The 15934-nt window shown below is 38.4% G+C and overlaps 1 protein-coding gene across 3 annotated transcripts in view; it reads right to left on the minus strand.

Moving 5' to 3' along the window:
- LOC127422453 (numb-like protein) overlaps positions 1–15934 on the minus strand; it is a 91098-nt gene that overhangs the window by 9408 nt on the left and 65756 nt on the right. For all 3 annotated transcript variants that reach the window (XM_051665977.1, XM_051665976.1, XM_051665978.1), the window contains exons 3-5: positions 10902–10976; positions 6830–6904; positions 808–948 (exon numbers count right to left, since the gene is read on the minus strand). In XM_051665977.1, the coding sequence (XP_051521937.1) occupies positions 808–948; positions 6830–6904; positions 10902–10976 (291 nt within the window). The remainder of the gene's footprint in view (positions 1–807; positions 949–6829; positions 6905–10901; positions 10977–15934) is intronic.

A 15934-nucleotide genomic window follows, 5' to 3' on the forward strand; every position in this document is an offset into this window, starting at 1 on the left:
TTCAGACGGACGCTTTTGGAGTGTCTTGGTTGCATTGTGCCATAAACATACTGTTTTAGGTCAATGTATCAAGTTAAACAAAGTTTGAAACTTAGAAAAACACGTCTTGAGATCCCTGCCTTTGGATTTGCGCTCTATCAAGCTGTGTTTGTACACAAGAATGTGTTCTCATCTTGTGTTGTCTGCTCTCGGTAATTGTGGTTTGTTCTCTGTCTGTATAAGCTGCGCGTTTCCTAAACAGCGAGTTTCGCTTACTGCCCCCTGGAGAAAAAAAATGTATTGCATAAAAAATTGTTACGCATTATTTTGTTTATAATTAAATCGTACTGAATTAACGCATTAAATTGACAGCCCAAACTATTTTGTCAGCTCGATCAGCAGTAAAGCTAACACCCCCCCCCCCCCCCCAAAAAAACGCTACACTGCTGCTTGTTGGAAAAAGTTACTGGAAAAGCAACACTTTTGAAATCAACTACTGACACGCAACATAAAAATGTTGTTAAGTTTTAGTAAGTTACTCTCCAAAACTGGTGTTTATATATTGTTAGGTCATTAGCCAATTGTTAATGACACTTTTGCAAGGAAAAATACATTATATGGCCTACATATTTTGTTTTTGTCTAGTCTAGTATTGGGTCCTAATCTTAACATCACTTTCAATTCCAGTAAATAATGTATTTTTCCCTGTGCCTCAAGTGCAGATAACAGTCCCTAAGGGGTTATACCGGTTGAGATAACCCTGCCATAATCCTTATCTTAATCCCACATTGCAAGCTGAAAAATTAATCCCTGTTGGGTTCTCCTCACCGAGTCCTTCAGGGCCATGAAGCAGTGGCACATCCAGCGGCGAGTCGTTCCATCACGGCAGATGTAGGAGAACGCCTTATCGTAATTGCGGTCCGGCGCGCAGAAGGACACCTTCTCAATGGTCTGGTCAACAATGAGGTCCTACACATAAAACAACAATAGCTACTGTTTATTATGTAAATTATAAATATATAAATATAAATTATAGAATTATATAAAATGTAAAGTAAACAAAAGTATTTTGAAACATGCTTTGTACTTGTATGTACTAATTTATACTACAATATTCAGTGACTTATATACACCTCTTCTAAGATGAATGTTTTTAAATTTCTGAATTAAAATACACTGATAGGAATTTATGAAATACTGTATGTGGTATAACCATCCTGAGTTTGTGACGAAGATAAATTGTCATTAAGGCCACGTCCACACTAATACGTTTGTTTTTTGAAAACGCATCTTTTCTCTACAGTTTGGCCCTCCGTCCACATTGAGACGGCGTTTTTGACAACAAAAACTGAGCTTTTCGGAAAAAAAACACTCTCCCAAGTGGATACATTTTAAAAAGCCGAAACTCAATTCAACCCAAAACATTCAAGATGACGGCCCAAATATTTATAGCAGCGTTGTTGTGGCTGCTATTTACTTTGATAGCGTTGTTAAAAATAAATGTTACTTTGTACAGCCTTCACATTACATTAGGGCTGGGCAATAAAACAATATCGATATTTATCAACAAAAAACAATTTGATATCAATTATAAACTTTTGAGTAATTTTTTATATTTAGCCGATGTTTTACATCTAGACGATCTGATCGGGTACATCTTGCTAAAAATGCAAGCAGTTCGGCAAAACACAACTAGCTAACTGAGTCAAAGTCATAAAACCAGGCTGTTAGGAAGTATTAGCTGGCTAGCGGCTACATAGCCCTGCTGTCAAGGAAACTGACAATGAGGCTCGGTAGCTGCTAGCTAGTTATCCAGCTAATATGATATCGTTGTGTAAGACAGCACTGACAATGCAATACAGCTATCGACTGAACACAACATCAACACCATTGCTGTTTATTTATGTACTATTAGTTCAAATGTTTTTTCATGATCCATCGCGCTCAAGCAAGCAAAAAAATAAAAAAACTTGTGATGTTTATTGGCAATCGGAAATCCAGCTTATGGTGCATTACTGCCACCTACTGAGCTGGAGTGTGGAGCGTCACAAAGTCTTTCACTGGAGTCAAACATCAGCTGAAGGTGATGAAATTGGTGAAATTTAATTGAAAACCCTCCTTATGTAGGATTAAATCCTAAACTGAGAATACTTTAAAGGTAGCTTACCCTCTGGGGTTTACTTGTAAACAAACAAGTTATGTTTACATTCATTCTTGAGGTCTAACTAACATGTTGAATGCATTTTCTTCCCCATTAATGGTATGAAATGTATATTGTGATAAATATCGATATATATTTGGCCATATCACCCAGTCTTACATTGCATTCTTTTAAAGGCGACAGGAAGTTTACTCGGAATTGCTGACTGGCGAAGGAACACATGGATAATTAAATAATCAGGACGTACATGGAACGGTGATTTTGCCACATGCGCAGTAAGGGGCGTTAAGAGTTTTCATAAGTTTCAGTGTGGATACCACTCTAACTATTTCTGATATTAAATAGAAATATTGATATTTTGTATAAAAATATTTAGCTTTTGCACTGAAAAATATATTTGCATTTTTTTTAAGATCATCATATGTATTCAAGGTGTAAGGAAAATATGTTATCACTTTTTACTTGATGATTTCAGCAGTTGACAAGTCACTAAATCAAAGCTTTTGTTGAAAATGGCATAAATGTTTTTCAAACAACATGAATACAAAGATTTAAAAAGATTTAAAAATACTTGGCAAATGTGTTTCAAATTATATATATATACAGTGCATCCGGAAAGTATTCACAGCGCTTCACTTTTTCCACATTTTGTTATGTTACAGCCTTATTCCAAAATGGATTAAATTCATTATTTCCCTCAAAATTCTACAAACAATACCTCATAATGACAACATGAAAGAAGTTTGTTTCAAATCTTTGCAAATTTATTAAAAATAAAAAAATGAAAAATATCACATGTACATAAGTATTCACAGCCTTTGCCATGACACTCACAATTGAGCTCAGGTGCCTCCTGTTTCCACTGATCATCCTTGAGATGTTTCTACAACTTGATTGGAGTCCACCTGTGGTAAATTCAGTTGATTGGACATGATTTGGAAAGGCACACACCTGTCTATATAAGGTCCCACAGTTAACAGTGCATGTCAGAGCACATACCAAGCCATGAAGTCCAAGGAATTGTCTGTAGACCACCGAGACAGGATTGTATCGAGGCACAGATCTGGGGAAGGGTACAGAATATTTCTGCAGCATTGAAGGTCCCAATGAGCACAGTGGCCTCCATCATCCGTAAATGGAAGAAGTTTGGAACCACCAGGACTCTTCCTAGAGCTGGCCGCCCGGCCAAACTGAGCGATCAGGGGAGAAGGGCCTTAGTCAGGGAGGTGACCAAGAACCCGATGGTCACTCTGACAGAGCTCCAGCGTTTCTCTGTGGAGAGAGGAGCACCTTCCAGAAGAACAACCATCTCTGCAGCACTCCACCAATCAGGCCTGTATGGTAGAGTGGCCAGACAGAAGCCACTCCTCAGTAAAAGGCACATGACAGCCCGCCTGGACGACTCTCAGACCATGAGAAACAAAATTCTCTGGTCTGATGAAACAAAGATTGAACACTTTGTCCTGAATGGCAAGCGTCATGTCTGGAGGAAACCAGGCACCGCTCATCACCTGGCCAATACCATCCCTACAGCGAAGCATGGTGGTGGCAGCATCATGCTGTGGGGATGTTTTTCAGCGGCAGGAACTGGGAGACTAGTCAGGATCGAGGGAAAGATGAATGCAGCAATGTACAGAGACATCCTTGATGAAAACCTGCTCCAGAGCGCTCTGGACCTCAGACTGGGGCGAAGGTTCATCTTCCAACAGGACAACGACCCTAAGCACACAGCCAAGATAACAAAGGAGTGGCTACGGGACAACTCTGTGAATGTCCTTGAGTGGCCCAGCCAGAGCCCAGACTTGAACCTGATTGAACATCTCTGGAGAGATCTGAAAATGGCTGTGCACTGATGCTCCCCATCCAACCTGATGGAGCTTGAGAGGTCCTGCAAAGAAGAATGGGAGAAACTGCCCAAAAATAGGTGTGCCAAGCTTGTAGCATCATACTCAAAAAGACTTGAGGCTGTAATTGGTGCCAAAGGTGCTTCAACAAAGTATTGAGCAAAGGCTGTGAATACTTATGTACATGTGATTTTTTTTTTTTTTTTTTTTTTCGTTTTTTTTTTTAATAAATTTGCAAATATTTCAAACAAACTTCTTTCATGTTGTCATTATGGGGTATTGTTTGTAGAATTTTGAGGAAAATAATGAATTTAATCCATTTTGGAATAAGGCTGTAACATAACAAAATGTGGAAAAAGTGAAGCGCTGTGAATACTTTCCGGATGCACTGTGTATATATATATAAAGACTTCTCCTTTTCAATTTCAACATCCTTATTTGTAATTGACCCAACTACAATTCACTGTTATCAGTTCACTTCTTCCTGTCATTCTACCCATCTCCTTGATTTTCTAAAATGATTAAAGCTTCTCTGTAGCCTTGGCCTCCCACTGTAACAGTGGCTACTGTTTTCCTGTCAGGGGGCCACAGTCAGTACATAATAAATGAGCTGAAGAATGTAGAAGTGGTAGGTGTGGGGTCACATGCTGCAGTGAAGCTCTCTCTAAATGAGTAAGAGGCACAAGAAGAACAGAAAGAAGAGAGGGGCCCATTCATTGTCAGACGATTACTGGTTAAAGGGGCCCTGTTACAGCCGTAAAAGATTCGTCATGGATGAATGTGTTCTGGGCGGGAAACGGGGGGTTTATGGCGGATGGGAAGAACAGAGACCAAGACTGCTGACTCATCTCACACTTGTCAGGAATGGGCAGTCTGGCCTTTTAATCAAAAACCCTTTCACTAGATAATGAGCATTGTCAAACTAAGCTTAAAAACTAATCTTAAAGGGTTAGTTTACACAAAAAATTCTGTCATCATTTACTCACTCTGATTTTGTTCCAAATCTATATGATTTTCTTTATTTTGGTGAACATCATATTATGAAAATGGACTGTTTTTGTTACTGCCAAGCTCCAAAAATGACCATAAAATCAGTCAATACAGCTTGTGTGCTATATTCGAAGTCATTTGAAGCCATACAGTAGCTTTTCGTGAGAAACAGACCAAAATTTAGCCTTAGGTATACTTCTATTTGACGTGAACTCTCAGCGTCTGCATACAGTCAAATGCGGTCCAGTCAAAATGTACTCCATATAACTGTGCACATAAACAGCCAATTGGTGCATGTGTGCTACAACTGCTATGAGACACTGGACTATTTCTCTTAAGGAGCTCTTGATTTGAACATCCACTGTTGTTGTTTAAACCTTCATCTTCTTAAGTTTAGCTCTGATTACATCTTCTTCTAGTGTTTCTTGGTGCCAGCAATGGCTCAAATGTGAGTGTTGCCATCTTGTGGACCCACTAATTAGTGCAAATAACTCCAAGTGCATGTGCATTCTGCGCATTCATAGACGCACAGTTAGAAAAATCAAGCTGCGCAAATTTCAGTGCTCCAGAACTCTGCTGATGAGGATGATGATTTGCGTCACGCATCCTGTACGTGGACATTCAGCGTTCGCATCTGACCGAAGTATTCTCTGGGCTTTACCAATTGCATTGCAAAATTTGAATATCTGGAAGAGCAAATGAGATTTGCAGAAAGAACGATTGTGGATTAGTGTATAATGACTTAGAGGCCGTTCAGACCGAACGTGTTCTTGTATCATAGACACAGCGCAACAAATGGAACAGAATGGTAAGTAAATTATGAGAGAATTTACATTTTTTGGGTGAACTTTCTCTTTAAGCTGTGTAAAATAGCTAGGAAAGGAGGAGGGGCAGAGAACGCAGGTGGCATTTGGAGACATTTGTGGGACAGAAGCAGGAAGGATTAGGTGGCTGTGCTGACTCATATGCATACGGCAGGATTACAAGAAGGGCATATTGAGGCAATGGATGGCTGGCTGAGTGTGAGCCCCTTTCAGGAAACAAAATAAGAAAGATTTGCGGGCTTCCTTCCTTCTATTTTGTGAGTTGAAAAGGAACAGTGGATAATTTAACTCATTACATAAGGCCTCTGACCTTTTCTGGTTAAGTCGCCGGATATTTTGTGCATGTATGTGTGTGGGAAGGATGTTACGTTACTCTCTTTAACTTCAAAAAGAAAATCTGTAAGCAAACATGGTCTATGGAACCCTTGGCCTTAAAAGTTAAATTGATGGTGGTTCAATTGATGTGTCGTGATGCTGGACGGTCATGTAACAGGTCTTTCATGGGCCTGCCAACCTAGTACTGCATATTTTGTGTAGTTTCCTACCTACTCTCTAGCTGATGGACTTGCTTTGGTGCAGGCTAATTGATGGCTTGGGAGACTTTCAGGGCTTCAAAGGATTCGTTCAGGCAGGCAGGCAGAAATAAAAATAAATTTTGGCGAATCCAACTAAAATCTGTTTAGTTCTTTTATTTACATTTTTCATGTGACTATTTTGGGGGGGAAAATGTCCACCAGATGCATCATGGACATGATCAGAGGCATCATTTTCTGTTTTCTGTCCACAATGATAGGTACACTCTTAGGTCCCTTGGCATTTTGATGTAGATATACTGGATATTGACTACACTGTCTGACTCAACCAATCAGATCTTATTACTAGCAAAATGATGCACAGTCAGTCCTAAAGATCAGATTTGAGAAACATACTGGATTTATGTGCAGTGTGAAAAAACCAAAGACTCTTAACATTTGAATCTTAATGGAATTCAATCAATATACAGTATAACAAAATGTCTCACACAGACTTACCTTGGTTTTGTCGTCCACTACTCTTAGGCCATCGGCAGACACCCATAGCACAGCCTTGACAGTTTTTTTCCCACTCTGCGAATAAACATTAAAACAACATTAGTCTCAATTTTGTCTTTTGGCACAATGGTTGATTTGTTCCACTACAGCACCATCATTTTTGGCCATAACACATTTCTGTGACCTTTAAAGCTTTTGTCAGCTCACTTTTTTCTGTTTTAAGCTTATTAGCTTTCTTCTAGAGAGCTACCTAATGCCAAACCAAAGACATTATAGAATGAGACCGGTGATTGGTATATTTATGAATGGTAGAATTTGCAATACTGAATATGGTAGCAGTTTAAATTAAAGTCCCAATTTACAGCTGAAGAGCCAATCAACTGTTTGAAAGAGACATCGTCTATTTACTCGAAAATGTGCATTCGCACCTGCTGGACCAGCCTGAAAAAAAAGCATTTTTTGTGTGATTTTAGCTGTTATGTACTTGCCCAAATCTATCTTATTTCTATTTATTTTATTTATAAAAAACTTTTTTGTACAAAATATTTTATTCGACATGCACAATGTATTTTGGAAAATGTCTCTGCGTGAACAATCGAAAAGATGTAGCTAAGTTTAAATTAGCTCGCTTATAACTCTGCACGCCGGTGTGTTCACGTTGACTGATCTTAACTTAGTGAACAACGTAAACAGAATTAGCTGTCGGCAACAAAGTAGGTGCAGATCCAGGTCACATCTACCGATGACGTGGACCAATGGCAGTACGAAGATGTTGAGCAGCCGGTAAGAAGTTTTCCTGAAAGCTTGCGCTGGCAAGCTGTTACGAACCACCGAAACAAACTCAAAAACACCTTAGTTTTGGCCAGATTTTGTCCAAAATTAAGTTACACCCTTTCATTTTTCACTTTTGTCTGAAATACAGGTGCATCTCAAAAAATTAGAATATGGTGACATGCCAATCAGCTAATCAACTCAAAACACCTGCAAAGGTTTCCTGAGCCTTCAAAATGGTCTCTCAGTTTGGTTCACTAGGCTACACAATCATGGGGAAGACTGCTGATCTGACAGTTGTCCAGAAGACAATCATTGACACCCTTCACAAGGAGGGTAAGCCACAAACATTCATTGCCAAAGAAGCTGGCTGTTCACAGAGTGCTGTATCCAAGCATGTTAACAGAAAGTTGAGTGGAAGGAAAAAGTGTGGAAGAAAAAGATCCACAACCAACCGAGAGAACCGCAGCCTTATGAGGATTGTCAAGCAAAATCGATTCAAGAATTTGGGTGAACTTCACAAGGAATGGACTGAGGCTGGGGTCAAGGCATCAAGAGCCACCACACACAGACATGTCAAGGAATTTGGCTACAGTTGTTGTATTCCTCTTGTTAAGCCACTCCTGAACCACAGACAACGTCAGAGGCGTCTTACCTGGCCTAAGGAGGAGAAGAACTGGACTGTTGTCCAGTGTTCCAAAGTCCTCTTTTCAGATGAGAGCAAGTTTTGTATTTCATTTGGAAACCAAGGTCCTAGAGTCTGGAGGAAGGGTGGAGAAGCTTATAGCCCAAGTTGCTTGAAGTCCAGTGTTAAGTTTCCACAGTCTGTGATGATTTGGGGTGCAATGTCATCTGCTGTTTGCACCCGTTTACCAAGAAATTTTGGAGCACTTCATGCTTCCTTCTGCTGACCAGCTTTTTAAAGATGCTGATTTCATTTTCCAGCAGGATTTGGCACCTGCCCACACTGCCAAAAGCACCAAAAGTTGGTTAAATGACCATGGTGTTGGTGTGCTTGACTGGCCAGCAAACTCACCAGACTGAACCCCATAGAGAATCTATGGGGTATTGTCAAGAGGAAAATGAGAAACAAGAGACCAAAAAATGCAGATGAGCTGAAGGCCACTGTCAAAGAAACCTGGGCTTCCATACCACCTCAGCAGTGCCACAAACTGATCACCTCCATGCCACGCCGAATTGAGGCAGTAATTAAAGCAAAAGGAGCCCCTACCAAGTATTGAGTACATATACAGTAAATGAACATACTTTCCAGAAGGCCAACAATTCACTAAAAATGTTTTTTTTATTGGTCTTATGATGTATTCTAATTTTTTGAGATAGTGAATTGGTGGGTTTTTGTTAAATGTGAGCCAAAATCATCACAATTAAAAGAACCAAAGACTTAAACTACTTCAGTCTGTGTGCATTGAATTTATTTAATACACGAGTTTCACAATTTGAGTTGAATTACTGAAATAAATGAACTTTTCCACGACATTCTAATTTATTGAGATGCACCTGTATACTCAGGTGTACATGGCAAACTCCACGTCAGCAAAGTGTACAAAGTTAACGCACCAATGTCCCAGACACTGGTTGGTAATCCTATCTCTGCAGACCCGCACAGAAGCAATGGAAGAAGAGCTAAGAGCAAAATCAAGAAGAGCTAATGCAATTCAACTGATGTAACAGGCAGCCCAGAAGGCACTTTCTAATTTTGCCAAGACAGCGGTACAATGAGGAAATTACAGTGACATGAGATAGAGAGGAGAAATGACTGGAGGAATAAGGAACAAGTACAAGCTCAGAGGAGAATGAGATAAAGGCTTTGGGGGTTTGGAAGAAGATAGAGTAAGTGAGGAGTGTATAGACACACACACCAGGAAACGACTAACATGAGGATGAAAGAGCAGAACACACATGAAAAGATTGAGGGACCAAAGACCAGGGCAACACACAGAGTAAGTGTTGCCCCACAGAGCTACAGATCCTTGATTTAATAAAAAATAAATATATGCAATTATATTAGATTATAAAATATTTGTATATTATTATTGTTGCAGTTGGTAACCATTTTGATATTATTTATATTTTAGAAATAAATTCAAAAAATTGTACCCAACAAAAATATACAGAGAGCTTACTTATATGAAAGTTTCACCATAGAAATATCCAAATTATTAAAATGTATTATTATTAATATGTTATTAAAATTCTCTCATTATTTACTCACCCTGATGCCATCCCAGATGTGTATGACTTTTTTTTTCTTCTGCTGAACACAAACGAATATTTTTAGAAGAATATTTCAGCTCTGCAGGTCCATACAATGCAAGTGAATGGTGACCAATACTTTGAATCTCCAAAAAGCACATTAAGGCAGCATAAAAGTAATCCATAAGACTCAAGTGGTTAAATCGGTATCTTCAAATGCAATATGATAGGTGTGGGTGAGAAACAGATCAATATTTAAGTCCTTTTTTACTGTAAATCTCCACTTTTTTGGTACCCATTCACTTGCATTGTATGGAACTACAGAGCTGAAATATTCTTCTAGACATCTTCATTTATGCTTAGCAGAAGAAAAAAAGTCATGCATATCTGGGATGGCATAAGAGTGAGTTAATGATGAGAGAATTTTCATTTTTGGGTGAACTATCCCTTTAAGTAGCAGTTTAATAATATAATATGCAGTCAGCCAGTCGTTACTGCAAAATAAACACCTTTTTGATACAAGATCCCTCTGGATTGCGTTGGGGTCCTGATCACCCTGTTGTGGTTTATTTTGCGATAATGGCTGACTGACTGTTCATTATCCCTTACATATAATACATTTCTGCTCTGACAATAATATTCAGTACTTTGATTTGAAGGATTAGGATATAACTACTGACAGAGCAGTCTTTCTTAAGACAATAACTATCGACTGAGCAGACATAATAAAGTCAATAACCATTGACAGAGCAGCCATGCGCAATAAAGATTGATTTTTAAAACAAATGAGAAACATAGGCTTACAGTAAATGAAATCTTCAGTCAGTGCCTATGGACTCAATGAGGAAAGCAGGACATGTGGAGTACTCTCCATTAAAAGCAGTGTAATAAGTGGGATAATTTTAAGCACAGTCAGAAAATAAAGCCCATCAGGGTGATAAAAAAATGGGTTTATTTAGTAACAATGACTGTCTGACTACATTATCCCTTACTTACTCCAAATGGGTCTAATTTGAAACCATTGTTTCTGCCAATTTGCTTTTCTTAGCACAAGTACTGTTTCATTGCATAGATGGAAAATACGCACCAATTTTAGTTTCTTCACTGCTTCCTCGCACACATGCATCCCTCTGGACTCCTCTACCTCCACCAGGCCAAGATACTGCAGGAAGAATAAAAAAGAGAAAAGAGAAAATGAGACAGATGTAAGAGAGAGGTCAATACTGATGGATCTTACATTTTCTGTACAGTATAATGACGCTGGCACTGCTACAACTCTTTAAGGGTGTGTTCACACTTGTAGTTCGGTTCTCTTGGTTCTCGTGGTCCGGACCAAAAAAGAAAATGATACATTTAGTCCCGGTTCGCTTAGCGTTCACACTGGCATTTTTAACATCGAACCTAAAGATACAAAACAAAAGGCATCAGGATAAGGTCACAACCTGATTGGACAGCTTTTATGACGTACATTTTGTGACGGAACTTGCCGAACATCCAAAACAATGCTGGCTGCTGGGCTAAATACACTCATTGGATTTATATATGTATATATGGTGGTATTTTTACCAGCTGAGGACAAACGAAGAGCTAATAAAATGTGTAAAGGAGTCAAAATGGCACCAGGAATTCCTCCGTTGCAGACACAAACGAAGATATGCTGCAAGGACGGCTGACGGTGGTTCTGACGCCTCTACCGAACTGTAATGGGCAACATAGCTCCTATGATGAGAAGAACCAGGTATGCTTGAGGTCAGTATTAGGCAAATTACTTCCTGTTATTGGTCCGTTTAGATGATTTAGTCAATGCTGCGTTCATATATCAGTTGAACCGCATCAGAGTTCATTTGGAAATGGACCGAGACCTACTATTCAGGCATCTCAGTCCGCTTGTTTGGTGCGCAGCAAGGTTCGGGTGGCAGCGTTCACAATTGTTCAAATTAATCGCACTAACAGAGCAATCGCACCAGAGTTCGTTTTAATCAAACCAAACCTGCCAAGTGTGAACACACCCTAATGCTGCCATGCATTTAAAGAGACAAACTACTTTAATGGTATGAATGGTGTCTTTGATGATGTTAGGTTCTTTTTTGTTTTACACATTATAATTATAAAAATAGCACATGTTTGTAAATCCTCACCAAACGGAACTGAAAAAATAATTCTTGTTCAGCTTTCCTGAATACTCCCCTGTCTGACATTGGTCTAACAAACACATAGTCTTGTCTCAAAGATTGACCTTGTAGTCTTTTAATCAAAATGTCATAACTTGCTCTTCCGCAGATATGACAGATGGTGCATTCAAGTCAAGTCAGAATGATCGTATTTACAACTGAAGCGCACATGAACGACACCAAATAGGTGTAATTACGAGTGGGATTTTCTTTGAGCCCGACTTTCCAAATTGGGGCCGTGTCGATTTAAGAATTATGGTAGAAGCAAATTGTTATTGGTAATAATTCAGTTCTACTTGTGGATTTTGACTGTGCAGTTTAGTTTGTATTCCTTTTTTTTTTATACTCTTAACTCTTCAGTGCATACCTCAGGTCTTTAGTGACCCGGGACCTCATTCCACCCCCTGTACCTCATCCATTTTTTGGAGTTGAGCCAACAAATCTTTAGTATTCCTTAACCTCTCTCTTATAAATAGTGTAACACAAAAATATAAAAAAATAAAAAACCATTTGTGGTTTAAGTACCAAAAGTGTATTTAGTGTATTGTGATTCAAAATGTTGAAATATGTTGATCTTTTACTCGTTTTTCTTATTCATCTGCTTTGGATTTGCACAACAGCTTCGGCTGTGTGCGTTTGTGAGCAGGTTATGTATTTATATTGTCACTAAGATCATCTTTCGGTTCTCAAGTCAATGGAAAAGAGTGCCGATATTGAGATCGGTTCTCAGTTTCCCCGGCAATGAGCAGCAGCGCGGTGGAAAGGGGTATGTGTGTGTGTGTGTGGCTGTAAACTAAAGCCTATTGGCTATTTTTTTTTAAAGAGACAAGCTGTTCGACATGTCCCGCCCCAACTTCCTGTTTCAGTAGAAAATACGTCAAAACACCAAATTGTAATGCATTCGTCAGGGAAATTCAATGCGACTTGAACTAATGTGAAACATAAACCAAACTCATAAACTACAGTAAATAATGCAAGTAGGGTGTAGTTTATGGTGTTCCACACTTTTCAAACTTTTCCAAGAGACTTAAGCTGGTTTAAGCATTAGCACTCATGTAATTGCTGGGTAAATAGTTACACTAATATGTAAACTGTTACTTAAAAGAAATACTAGGGCAAGAGTGCAAAAGAGAAAATTTACAATGGCACCAAATGTATCTGTGGACTGAAACAGCCCAGATGTAGATTGTCTTTTGAAAGCTTTGAAAGTCACCAACACCCTTAATGTGTCTGGCTGAGGGCCAATGTCTACAGACTCCAAGCTTTGAGCAAACATCGGCATGAACTTAAACGGTGACCAATTAAACACAACAAAGTGTGGTAGCTGTACCATGGTACTTTGATAACATCAGATACTATGGGTCTTTGATACCACAATAGAGCTGAATGATTAACATATTAATTTACCATGGTATTTACATTATACTCCAAGGTATTTCAAAGAATACCATGATATTTCCATGGTACCATTTCCATATAAATATGTTAATGCTATTGTACATTTGGTACTCAACCCCTCAGACATTAACAAAATCCAGCTAATAGAATGCTAAGGTGTAGTATCCACTCTATCTACTTCATATAATATATTGCTAATTATGTGAATATTTGATTGATTTTGAAATGTTACATTTTAAAAGAGACTCTAAGACTAAAGAAGTTATGTCTTATTAAATAAAGTGGAGGACTTATCTCAGTGGATCCTGCATAATTACATTTAACCTAATTTTGCTCCCCAGCCCGAGGCATCAGGAGTTTATGTGAGAAAGAGATGTAATCCTGCAATGGCCTCTGTCCTCACGGCCACCATAATCACATAACACAAGCCTGACCTGATCACTACGAATTGTGTCAGCGTGAAGTCATTTTGATTGGTTTAGGCTGGACAAAATGTCCCACATCAGAGCTCCCACTAAATATATATATATATATATCCTCTGCTGTTTTTTCAAAGGGTTCTTCATTGAAATCGACATTAACACATTTTGCAAAAGCCTGATATGCTTAGTAAACAGTAAAATGTGCTGAATATACTGTATTAGATGAAATACAGTAAATTCTCTTAATCATTATATCCTGTACATTTGCACATGCACTCTGGTATTTATTAACCCTCTTAACTTAACATGTAGGTGCATGGCTGTAAAATATAATACAATATGTACATAAGGCTATAATAACCCTCAACATTGTGTAAATTATCAAGGTAAGATACTATAGTGCAATAATATTTGTAAACATCCCTCGGAAAGAATGTGGAAACCCTTCCATCAAGATTTTAGAAAACATCTGCTTATTTTAAATTGGAATAGTCTTAAAGGTGCACACTGTAATTTTTTGTTTGCAATGCACTGGTCATTATGGCAGTTGTCTTTGACTTAGGCCACATGCACACTAACATTTTGGTTGAAAAGTTTTCCACTTTATAACGTCATCAATTTCCAAAGTATATGGTACTAGAGAGTGTTTTCGAAAGTCTCCATTCCAGTGCGAATGAGAGGCATAAACGTGGCAAAATCAATGCATTCTCAACTGAAAATGTATTAGTGTGGACGTGGCTATACATTAGTGATGGGCATTTTTTTTAAATGTTGTAGTCAAGTACTCTAACCCACAAAAAAAATGAGTAATCAGTTACTCGTAGATTAAAATATAAGTTAAAAATAAAAAGTATGACACGCACGGGAACTTTATATTTTGTTTTATTCACAAACGTTAACAAGAATGGTTTCAAAATAAGGTGAATTCAACAAACTACGTGTTTCTTTTGGGGAAAACAATTAAATGAACAATATGCATTAACATATATATATTTTTTAAATAAAGATTTAAGGGCATTTTCAGACCTGTAGACCATTTGCTTTGTTCCGAAACGGGGACTAAATTGTTACAATATTGCATTTTCTTCTTGGTTTGGTTCGCTTTCACAAGGTAACATTTCAAAACGGACCAAAACTCAATGTTAATAAAAGTCACATGTGAGCAAGCTGTCCCCTTATTGGCCAATATGTTTGTTCACTGTTCCAGGATTAAGCTCATCCATTGATATACCGGTTAAAATTATATGCCTGTAAAAAATGTGTCAACCATTACAAATTTTTAGAGAATTTTAGAGATTCGCCAGTTAGAGGCTGTTCTCCAAATACAAATTATCCATCACTCGGATGGATATGAGTTGTAAAGTTTCCATCATGGTTATTTTTATCTGTCATTAGTTGCTTTTGCATTACTTCTCCATTGAAACATGCCTGTTCTCACAGATCTCTCTCTCTCCCTCTCTCGCACGTACACACGCACACATGCATAAACACGTCTGATAAGCTTCAGAGTTTCTCGTACCGCTTCGCAGTTTCTTTCCACCATAAAAGTATATCCTCGTCCGAATTAGTTTGCATGACTCCAACAAGAACTGAATATCAATAGAGCAGAATTGAATAAGAATCAAAATGTTACAAGTATTGCTAGTGCTATACTAAGCTTTGCTTTCAAAAGCACAGATGCTATCATACATTATCTCTCATCTAACACCTCAACAAAACACATCCACAGCAACCCACAGCAGACTCAATTGTAACTGCAAAATCTGGTGAGAGATTCAGAGGGAAAGTACAGAATAAATCAGCACTGCTCATGGAAGGCAAATGAGCAAAGAAAAATCTATTTACTATTTTCGAGTAAAGTTTTTAATAGCCGACTAGCTGATGGAGAACTAATTAATCGATTACTCGTGCACATCACTACTTTGACACCTAGTTGTGTTGATGCAGCTTCATGCCAAAGCAATAGTTTCACTTACTGATTAACATTCTATTCTAGTCATTACTATTGAATCAGCGGTGATTTATTTATTCTGTGAGCGAAAGAGTCCGATAACAGGGAGATTACTGGAAAAAATAAGCAGTATTCAACTGGTCATGTGATCACAACATGGCAGCCTTCATGAGGCAGC

Source organism: Myxocyprinus asiaticus, chromosome 31 (genome assembly GCF_019703515.2).
Source record: "Myxocyprinus asiaticus isolate MX2 ecotype Aquarium Trade chromosome 31, UBuf_Myxa_2, whole genome shotgun sequence".
NCBI lineage: Eukaryota > Metazoa > Chordata > Actinopteri > Cypriniformes > Catostomidae > Myxocyprinus > Myxocyprinus asiaticus.